General features: G+C 36.6%; 1 protein-coding gene across 1 annotated transcript in view; it reads right to left on the reverse strand.

The window, feature by feature from the left end:
• Positions 1–11,486, reverse strand: part of LOC110033806 (formin-like protein 20) — a 60,528-nt gene extending 49,042 nt beyond the window's left edge. The window contains 7 exon segments of the mRNA XM_020737911.1: positions 2,652–2,723; positions 6,127–6,253; positions 6,458–8,355; positions 8,358–9,347; positions 9,427–9,654; positions 10,483–11,186; positions 11,412–11,486. Of these exon segments, the coding sequence (XP_020593570.1) occupies positions 2,652–2,723; positions 6,127–6,253; positions 6,458–8,355; positions 8,358–9,347; positions 9,427–9,654; positions 10,483–11,186; positions 11,412–11,484 (4,092 nt within the window). The 5' untranslated portion in view covers positions 11,485–11,486.
• Between the last annotated feature and the right edge of the window lie 6 nt (positions 11,487–11,492).

Consider the following 11,492-nt stretch of genomic DNA (forward strand, 5'->3'; position numbering starts at 1 on the left):
AATCAATTGTGACCACTTGAAGTACCTCTTTTCATTAAAAAAATCTGTTCAAAGAATGTTTTCTAATTCTCCTGTTAGATTTCGGTTGTCAGTCGCTATTTCAAATGACACTACAGCCAAAAGAACGTCAGCATTGTTGTGATCCATGGGAAGGAAATTACGGTGTTAATTGCCGACAATTTGAAAGAAAAAAATAGAAATAAGACTACAAAAATGAACACTGCAAATAAAAAAATTAGGTGAAAGAAAGAAACAAGATTGCGTCAGTGAAGGCTTGCAAAATTCTAAGCAATACAACACTGAAAGCTGCAACTCAACGAAATTGAAAAGAAAAGGCACAAGAATCTAGTAACATTACAAGAATTGCATAGAATTTACCATATACATTCCATCATTTGTGTTAAATTTATACATGTTTATGGAGAACTTCTAGTAAAAAATGTACAAAGGGCTGAATTCAGCTATATAATTTAATAAAAATAGAACACACCTGGATTAATGAGATAGCAACAACAATCACATGAATCAAAAAGCCCAAAATTGACCAAATAAAGAAAAGGGAGGTTGAATGATTGGCAAGCTATAACAAGGCGTGGAGACTACTGTGGGCTAGTAAGAGGATGGACAAAATTTGGTGTGAGACAGCTAGAGCAAACAGCAAGGGACCAGACTGTAGAGAAAAATACAACGGCAAGGATTCAAGGCAGCTGCTTTCAATAAAAAACAACGGGCAAGTAAATGCTTAAATTCATTCCTTGTAGAATGCCAAAGACCAGGCAAGGCCACCCCATTTCTTACTGAATGAATTGTGTTAAAATCAAAACAAATTCATAAAATTCCTGTCAGTGTCATATTCATTCATAAATTTCAAACCACAAGTCGCATATCACCAATGACTACAAATCTATGGGCCTAAATTTAAAGATCGCACCAGACATATTCATTGACATCGTAAAAAGATAACAAAGGCTTTTTTCTCTCTACATAAGCATATGCTACAAAATGCGAACATGTAATTGTTATAGGTATGAAGGAATCAATGCTTACAAAATCCCAAGTATGTAACTATGGATGAAAAATCAGGACGACAAACTATGCAATATGAATGGTATCAATTTGTGTTATACACTAAATTCCTTGTCATTTGCACTCAATTAAATTTCACAAACTGTATTTGTTTCTTGCAAACACGCATGTATTAAATTTTATGATTTTCAACTCAAAAATTTATTTATTTATTTTTGCAGCAATTTATTTCTTTTCTTAGATGAATTATGACAATAGTTATTGTTCAACTAATTTTCTGTAATTTATTAGAAGCTTTGATCATATGCTTAGCAAAATATTATTATTTTGATCAGATTATGTTTATTGTATTCATTAGAACTTCATCAAGTCACCACACTTTTGGGTTTCCAATGAACAAATATACTCAACAAGCTATTCATTGTTAAGCTCGATTAGAACCAATTTATGATCATTTAATTAATTAATTGAATAAATTTGAGCATTTTCATAAATACTCAGTTGATAAATATGTTAAATTGTACATGATCTTCAATAATATTATTTATAGATCCTAAATAAACTAATTAAGAAGCTTGATTAAGGCTTAATAATATACTCGTTTAAGACCATTAAAATTTTTTTTAATATATCAGGACATGGGAGGCCTCTTAATTTTCTATATTAGACTGCTTTTGTTCGGGAACACGCGCCACTTATGTATGTTTTTTTTTTTCTTCATAGCTTATTCAGTTAAGATCTTATTTTTAAATTTTAAGCTCAATAGGATATTCATTAATAGGTGTGATAAGACTTGTCCAGTAAACAAACAAACTACTCGATAGTACTACTTGTTAGTAAACTCAGAAAGGTTTATTTTGTTAGCTAATAAGCCGAGCACAGCAAGCTCAAATGGTCATATTTTTAAATAAATAAGCTTGAAAAGTACAAAAATAATAATAATAATAATAATAATAATAATAAAACAAATAAATAAACAAAAATAAAGATGAAAGCTTGAATAATACACCAAATACTCAAATTGAGATTGCACTCTAGATAAAATAGGGTCTTCGCAAACGAGTTTAAATTCAAGCAAGTTACTGCTCAGCTCGGCTCTGTTTATTTGCAGCATTGGCTCACTTTGTTTGGTCATTGTTCAACTCTTTCGGGTCATACAAATGAGTTGTGATAATATATTCCCCTTTATAATCATATCCGTGAAAAAATCATATTCTTCTAAGTGGAAGAACTAAACACCCATGCAATATAGAAGCCCTCGCTGGACTGACCATTAAAACAATAATTGACAGGGCAGATAATGATGAAATTCTGACAACCAATGGTTCCGCATGGTAAATTACAACAATTATTTTAACAAACAAATTGATGAAACTTTTTCTCCCAACCAAACCCTCAGTAAGCTGTTTTCAGATATTGGTCAACTTAATGTACAAAACTAAATAAACATAAAAATTTACTCGAGAGCATGAAAAGACCACCATTACAAAACCAATCATTCAATCTTCTAGTTGGAATTTTGGTAATATATAAATACAAACAAGATTGACAATGATGGTATTGCCCATAACTTTATAGTGAAAATTTTACTTACATGACAAGGTAAATAAAAGAAAAATGCATACCATCAGATCAGGAATCGGTATCTTAACCTTTGTCAGCATGATCCCAGTATTGTTTGCCCTTCTTAGTTCAATCTATACAAAAAAAAAAAAAAAAAAAAAAAAAAAACAAAAATATTTATGGGTTCGAAAACGAATAAATACAATGAATTTATAGCTCGTTTAAGGAGTGAGATAATATTAAAGAGTTCTATGCAAACGGCAGCAAATATCTAATTATTCAAGTTCTTTAGGATAGCATATTCACAAGGCAATGGCTGAATAACATAATTAAAAGTACTTCATTAAACGCAGCGTAAATGACATGGAAAGTTTGTCCAAAGAGGAGCATTGAAGATGACCTTTCAGGTCCATCTCTTGCAGAGAAACTTAAAATTTTTTCTGTAACAAATTACTTTGAATCTTTTGCGAAAACACTTAAAATTTTTTCTGTAACAAATTACTTTGAAATCAAGAATAGATAACAAAAATATATACAACAACAACAAGCCTATATCCCACGAAGAAAGATCGGCTACAGGATTTCTTTTTCTCTATTGTATCATATTGAGTGGCATCATTTAATTCTAATAAATTAAGAATATTTTTATACAACTTTTCCAACTCCTTTTAGGTCTACCTCTACCATTCTTAACATAAGTCAAATCTAAAACATCTACTCTCCTAACTGGGCCATTAGATGGTCAACGTTTAATGTGAACAAACCATCTAAGGCGGCTCTCGCGGCTCTCTCTAATCTTATCTTCTTATCTACCACTAGAGCTACTACAACCCTTTCACGGATATATTCATTTTGCATTGTCACTAAGTGCAAAGTCACTCATCCACCCGAGCATTCTCATCTCAGCAACATTTAACTTGATTTAATGTTTCTCTTTTACAGGCCAACATTTTGTGCCATGAAGCATTGCAAGTCCCAACACCATCCTATAAAATTTTCCTTTTAAATTTAAGCAGTACTTTTCTATTGCATAATAGGCCCGATGCATTCCTCAACTTCAACCATCCAACTTGAATTCTACTTAAAAAATCCCCATCTATATCACCATCACTTTGAACAATAGACTAAAATGTTCACTTCTTTTAATAACTTGGTCGATCTTTGTTACAACTCCGTCACTAGATCTACTACTACTAAAATTACATTCCATATATTGATTTTTTAGATCTACTCAAAAAAAAGCCTTAGACACAAGAGTTGGCCTCCCTGATTTAAGTTTTCTCTCTTTAGTCTTATCCACAAGAAGTATATCATCAATGAAAAGCATATACCAAGATACATCCTCATGTAAAGGTGCAGTAAGAAAATCCATAACCAAAGCAAAAACATAAGGGCTTAAAGTTGATTTTTCCAACTTAAATAAGAAAATATTTGGTCAATCCTCCTTCAATTCGAACACAAGTAACAACTCTCATACATTTAATGTCCTAAATATAAGCAATATCAACAAATTACTTTTCTAAGACTCCCCAAATTACTTCCCTGGGTACTTTATTATAAGCCTTTTCTAAATCAATAAAAATATATGCAAAATTAAAAAAAAAACAGTCAATGGAGTATAAATGTTGAATATTGTGCTTAGAACAATGCAATAGCTAAAAAATTAAGAAGTTGTGACTTAAAAATATTTAAAATTCTTGTTGGTCAAGGAGTAATTTTCAAAATTCATAAACAATTTCGAAGATTAAAACTATTATTTCCTAAACAAGCTGGCTCAACTTATGTACTGAAACACAACTTTTTTTCCATTCTTAATAAAAAAACAAGTAAACAAGTGAAATACTATGGCTAACAAACACTACACAAAATTCATTGTTGCCATGGTAAGTACTAAGAAATGAAGCTGAAAGTGAGCTAAGTCAGCTTGTGAGCTAGCTCAAACTCTATTCGACTCATTAATGAGCTCACAAATTTAAGCTCATATATTATAGAAGATCGGGCTCAAGCTTGACCTCACTCAAATATATAACTCATCGAGTCAAATCGATTAACATTAGTTAAAATATATGATCAAATTTTAATTAGGTTGATTGTAAAAGGGTAAAAAAATTTCGATATCTATAAATGAAGTTGAGCTCAATAATCAAGTCAAGATTAAGCTTCCTAATGAAGCTCGAGTATATGAGTCAAGCTCGAGCTTGACTTCATTTACTCAAGTCAAGCTCGAGTTCGCGCTCAACCTAATTAATAATTAAACAAGTTTAACTTGATTAAGCCAAGACTCAACACCACTATTGAGAAGAAACTAGACAGGAGAAAAAATATTAAAAGAAAAAATAAAAAATAGACTTGACAAGAGAAATAGATGTAATGAAGTCATAAGAAGAAAGATAACTATTGAATAGAATGGAAAATAAAAAACCTCAAGTACTAGATATCGATGATCCTGAAAATAGCACGGATTCAATGAAATCTAAGTTGCTATACTCGAAAGCAAAAGACCTAAACTTTCAAAATACATTCTGACATAACAAATTTATGGATTAATTCCTAAACTCATCTGAAGCTTTTTCATCTAGCTTTCTCTCCAACTATCCCTGATTCGGCATTGGATCTAAAGCTATGTAGTCTAGTTATTGGCCCACTTTCCACCCTAACAAAAAAAAAACGAACATGATTTTACTATTAGATGGAAGGCTTGGTGCTGCGATTAGGATTCCTCCATTAAAATCTAGAAAACCAGATTTGAGTGATAGAAATCAGCGTTCTCCAATGCATGGGTAGGATTGTATACAAAGTAACACAAACAATCCCAAGCGTAGTGGGAGTTTCAAGCACTACTTAAGCCCTTCATAATGCAAAATTATTTATTGCAGCATGTCTAAGCATAATTTGCAAAATCATAACTGATATGGCCGTCACACTTATAGAGAAACATTAAAATGACTTATTTCATTCTAAGCATAAGAGAATGTTGATATTTATCAATTTCAAGCATGATAAACACCAATGTTTACAAATTTAAGATGATAAAATGCTTTTAACTGTCAAAAGAGGACTGATGCTAACTAGATGGCATGAGCATTGGCAAGCGACAAATCAGTAAGATTTGATATAAGCAGTGGATTTGCTGTCATCTGAATGTTCGTGGAAGAGTGAGTTAAATGTCCCAGTCAATCATAATGTTATGGTAGTAAATGTCCGTCTTCAAAGATAGCCATTTGCATTAATAACTTATTCTCTGTCAAAAATTGTTAGTGTACAGCCTCAATTCGTATGAAGCTATGAAAACTAAGGACCTTCTCTTAGAGTTTAGGTTAAGAGCAGATGGTGCAGTTTGTGGTACATTGGTGCAAAGCTCGAAATGGAGAATGAACAGAGATTATTGAGATTAAAAAAAACATTTTTAAAATGCAAGCATGCCCAATTATCGTGCAAGCAAGAAAGGCCACATGAAACTTTAGAAAAACATTTAGATGTCTAGAAAGCATGACGAGAATAGCCACTGGAGTACAAAAGTTAGCATCCTTCAGTTACCAGGTGGACTTTATCAGATTTCGACCCAACTGATTTCCTTCGTCCTTCCGATTTTGATCCATCATTTGACTTTGGAATGACAGCAGAGAACAGACTTTCCAATTCCAACTCGTCGAATTCCGAAACACTGAAAGCAGTTCCAATGGGTAAGCCATAAAAAATATGCTGCAACTAAAGCAAGTGTAATTTCAAAAAATGAATAGAGATTATCATATAATACAATATCTAATATTAGGAGAGATAAATACTACTTTAGAAAATAACAGAAGATATACATTACATTGACTATCTACAAAGGAAATAAGTGTGATTAACTGCATATTTACTATACCTAGGAGCATCATCAGACTTCTGTATTTCTGCCCATAAGCTTCCTTGAACTGCTCTTGTGACCTTCACCCAATGCAATGGCTTCAATGATGATCTACGTGGTGCTAGTGAAGAGGAACCAAATCCAATAGCACGTGAAAGCCCGCGCCCTCTTCCTCCAACTAAGGAAGTCTGGGGTGGACCTTTCGAACCATTTGGAGGGGTACCAAGAGGTGGAGGAGGGGGGACACCAGGAGCTCGTGGTGGGGTTGGTGGAGCACCACAACCTCCAAGTGGAGGGGGAGTGGGGATTTTGTTACATCCCCTAGGTGGTGGTGGTGGCGGCGCTGGAGCACCCCGGCCTACAGAGAGAGGAGGGGGAGGCGGAGGCGGAGCAACGTTGCGTCCCCCGGGTAGAGGTGGTGGAGGAGGTGGCACTCCAAGTGGAGGTGAAGAGGGAGTCATTGGAGCTCCTACACATGCTCCAGGGTGTGGGGGTGGAGAAGGAGTTTCACCTCGCATAAGAATTGGTGGTAGAAGCGAAGGCGGTGCTCCTGAAGAAGCTTTAGTAGAAAGCTTTAAAGGAGGAGAGCTAGGAGCTAATCCATCAACATTTGGCCTAGGTGGAGGGGGAGGAGTTGGGATGGCGGGACCTGATCCACTAGACGAAGGCTTGGTAGGAAGCGAGGGAGGAAAGCGGGTGACATTAGATGAACCTCCACATGGAGGTGGAGGTGGAGGTGGAGGTGGAGGTGGAGGTGGAGGTGGAGGCAGAGGTGCACCTACTGAATTCCTCGCGGTAATAGACACAGTTGTATGTGGAGGAGAAGAAAATGTACCCAAATAACTCATGGATGGAGAAGATGGAGGCAGAGGTGGAGGTGGAGGTGGTGAGGGGGGGATTGGAACCTTTGTTTGGACTACTTGGTGCGGCGGCGGCGGCGGCGGCGGCATAGAAGCGTTCATGAATACACTTTTGTTTGTGGGTGGAAGTAGAGGAGTAGAGAGAAGAGGACAAGTGCTTGAGACTTTGATGGGTGATCCTAAGAAATTGGGTGCCGAAAAAGGAGAAGGGGATGCGACTTTGACAGAAGTTCCTACAAATGTAGATGGTGGTATTAGGAGAGGAGGAGGAGGAGGTGGTGGTGATGGTGGTGTTAGGATAGGAGGAGGAGGGGGTGGTGGCAGCGGCGGTGGCGGTGGCGGCAATGGTAGGGATGGTGTTGCAAGATGCAAATCAGGAGAATCGGCAACTATATGCTGGCATGTTGTCGATATATGATCGAGGACATGATTCAAAGGTGCTATTGATGATACAGAGAGTGATGGCAAACTGCCAATTGAAGTAACATTCTCGTCTGATGAATGACAGTCTACCAGAAGAGCAGTAGTATTGATCATTTCATCATCTTTCTCAACTGATGAAATGGCTAAAGAAGGTGGTGCGCTATTGTATCTAGATGGAGGGTGAGAAGGTCTATAAAACGTTGCATCCAAAGCTTTTTGTGGGGATATCCACCGAGCAACAATTTTAGTTTTGGCTGCTTTTGCGTCCAAATTTGAAGCTTTTTGTTGATTACACTTCAGTTTATTTATGACAGGATTAAATGGAGGACTGCTTTTTGTTGAATTTTTTTTTGGCATGGGAGGCAAAACCTTCTCATTATTCTGCTTTTGAGTAATACTTCCCGTCTTCTTATTTGTAGACTTTGCCTCAACCCTTACTTCTTCACTTGCCCTATCATTATCTTCTCTTTCAAAATCAACAGTTTTTGCACTACACAATCTTTTGTTTGCAGCGTCACTCAAACCAAACTTTCGATTACCATCACTCAAAACAGATTCCTTGAATATAGAAATCACCGGATCACTTTCAGAGACAAAGCTTTCCAGCACATTTCTATCTTCAACGAGGGAGTCTAAACATTCAAGATGGCTTGGGTCAGCTGCACTCTTTTGTTCCATGTGAAGGGGAACAATAACACTGCTTTTCTGTATGAAACTGTTGATTCCTGTGGCTTATTCCCTCCAAACAGATTCATCTCATCTAAGGCTATCGATTTTTCGCTAGAAGTTCTCTTATTGCAAATAGCAATGTTTGGTCCACTTTCTCCCTGATCGGTTGAAGATGAGGTTTCCAACCAGTTATCAGAATATATCCCCACCTCAATTTCCGTATCATTCTGGCAATCATATGCATCTACTCCTTGTGCTTTATGATCAACCACACTTAGAATAGCAAAATCGTGATCGTTGCCATCCAAAATAGGTTTTCTTTCAAAAGAAGAACCATTCATGCCCTCTTTTGAAACACTATATTCCGCTTTGATGTTTCTTCTATTTTTAAGTGTGAGGTTCTCCAACTTTTCCGCTTCATCATCGGCAGTGCTAGTCTTCTGAAAGAAATTGCTTATTGCTGATGCATAAAATGTTTTGGGCTCAGAATCTTCAGAAGAATTTGATTTAGAAGACTTTTCGACTGTTGGAGATATGGCCTCTGTTTTCTGCAGTAAAATAAGTTTTTCAGTAACAATAGGTTCAGAATCAGTGGTTTCAAATGTGCTCTCCGCTTCATCAGCCATTCTAGTGAATTCAACCGGCGCAATAGTTCTATCAATTTTATCTAACCTCCTGTTAATGGAAATATTGGAACTCTGCTGAGTAAAGCCCCTTTCTAATCTCTTCATATCTTTATCAGCTACAACATTAAGTTCTAAATTTGGTACATTGTCATCCACTGTACTTCTTTTATGAATTATCTGAGCATCAATAGGCAATTCTGCGGTGCTAAAAATCTCTTCGGCCTCAAAAAACTCCTCTGTGGAAGCACCTTCAAAATCACCATCATCATCTCCAGTTGCTACTTCTAAGTTAATTTCAGATTCACCCGCATCAAAGTCTGAAAAGAGTACCTGTTATGGCAATGAATGAGTGTTCAAATTTCATCGTAAAAGGAAGATAAATTTGAAATAATGAAAAGGAGGAATGAACCTCTGCTTTTAAATCTCTAAGAAACTGATCCTTCACATTCCATGCCACATCAATTTCCTCATTGTTCAGCAATAAAATATCAGACTCAATAAACGCGGTGTTAAACATGACTCGGAACATCATGACTTCTCGCTCCAAATCATCGTTCACATGGATACACTGGATACACTCAAGTACAACATCTCCTTGAACAAGGCAGCTGGCACTTATTTTTAGGCATGCATTCTCCTATAAAAATTATAAAAAAACCAATAAAGCTGAACGAAAAGAACATTAATAAAGAGGCTGGTTGGTTGACTGTATTTAGGAGTGTATTACATTCTATCAAATTGTTGAGGCTTTACATTTTCAGCTGATTGGATGAGTGCAAAATAATTTCAAAGCAAATTTTTTGGGAAAATTTGAATACAAATTTCCACAAAATTGGGCAAATTCCAAATCTTCATATTTTTTGTGAGGGCTCCTCCCTGCAAAACGCTCTTGTATTTAGTAATTGTGAAGAGCTCGTCCCAACTCCCCATGTGTCCCATTAGCATCCAAAGCTTGCATGCACGGCTCGCCTTATCCCGGAACACCCCATGTCGCAATCAAATACGACGAACATAATCAAACTTGCTGGAAAATATGACAGTATCATACCCATGCTCTTTGCATTGAAATATTTAGAGTTTATTTTTCTTGCAAACAAACAAAAAACAATAATTGGTTTGCTGAATTTATTTTAACTGGTCAAATAACTATATGTTTCAAATATATTGAATTTACTTTACATTGCATATAATACACTTGAATTCTAAGTAAACGAGTAAAGTACCGAGATAGCCCTCAAATTATATATAAGTGCCAAATTAGTCCTCAAACTCTTGTAATTGGGGCTAAGATACTCATTTGTTGAGACTATTTCAGCCCATATGTAAAGAATCGGGTTAAATTGACACATATATAAGCTATGAAACTAAAATGATTTTCTATAAAGAGTCGAGTGACCATTTTGACATTTTTCTCCTAAATAAACTCAACCAAAAAACACCTAGGTCCAGAAAGAACAAGCATAACCTGTCTGTAATGCCGAGCATTTTTTTGGGTCTTTGGAGTTGAAAAAAGCAATTTTGAGGTCCTGTTGGTAGGAGTTAGAGGATCTTGACCATAAACCCGAATGACAGGTCTGCAACCTCCCTCGCCGTCGAATTTTGGAACAAACCTAAGAATGATGCATTCCAATTTGAAAGACTTGCCCTTAGGAGGCCAATCTGAACCGCCACCTTGTCTGGTTATGTATTGCAGGTATCTAAGGTGAGAAGGTTGAGGATTCAACGAACTGGAAAGATGAAGCAACGCCTTCGGAGCTTGCTTATAGACCAATTCAAGTGTCTTCTGCTCCCCATTGTACTGCTTCCTGTAGAGTAGAAGGCCTGCAAGCATAAAAGCAAGAACGGGCCAGCCTCCTCTTTCACAATGCATCAATAAAACATTATGTTGCCCTTCCAGAGACAACCAGCTCTCACTAGACCTCAAGAAATGATGGATCATCTCCAATGGAAGCAAGGGACAACCTTCATGGTGCTGAGGGTAGTCCATGACCGTCACATCGTACTCTGACAGAATATCAGAGATATAGCTCTTCTTATCACCTTCCCTAAAGTTACAGACCATGAATGAGGCATTGGGAAAGTAATCTTGGAGCTGAGAAACTATAACTCCGAGGTAATCCTTGTACTCTTTATCTCCCAAGCTTTCAGAAGAGAAGCAACAATCAAACACTGCAAGGAAATGGACAATTCAAAACGAAGATTTAACAGTTTCTTAAAATTAACAACATCAAAACACTAATCCCAGCATCCTGTCCAACCCAATATCTCCACATCGCCAACACCACACTTCCCGGTCCTACAACCGATCCCAATTCCGCACAGAAACAAACGAAAAAAGAATCAAAACCAGTAGCAAGTAAGGACAACAAATCTAACACATGGCAGAAGACGTACCGTAGACCCTCTCGGAGATTTCAAGCAACCGATCCGGCGGCTTCCTGTAAAACAGCCTCCTGAACAGTGCCATCCTGCTGA

The sequence above is a fragment of the Phalaenopsis equestris genome, unplaced genomic scaffold (genome assembly GCF_001263595.1).
Source record: "Phalaenopsis equestris unplaced genomic scaffold, ASM126359v1 Scaffold001303, whole genome shotgun sequence".
NCBI lineage: Eukaryota > Viridiplantae > Streptophyta > Magnoliopsida > Asparagales > Orchidaceae > Phalaenopsis > Phalaenopsis equestris.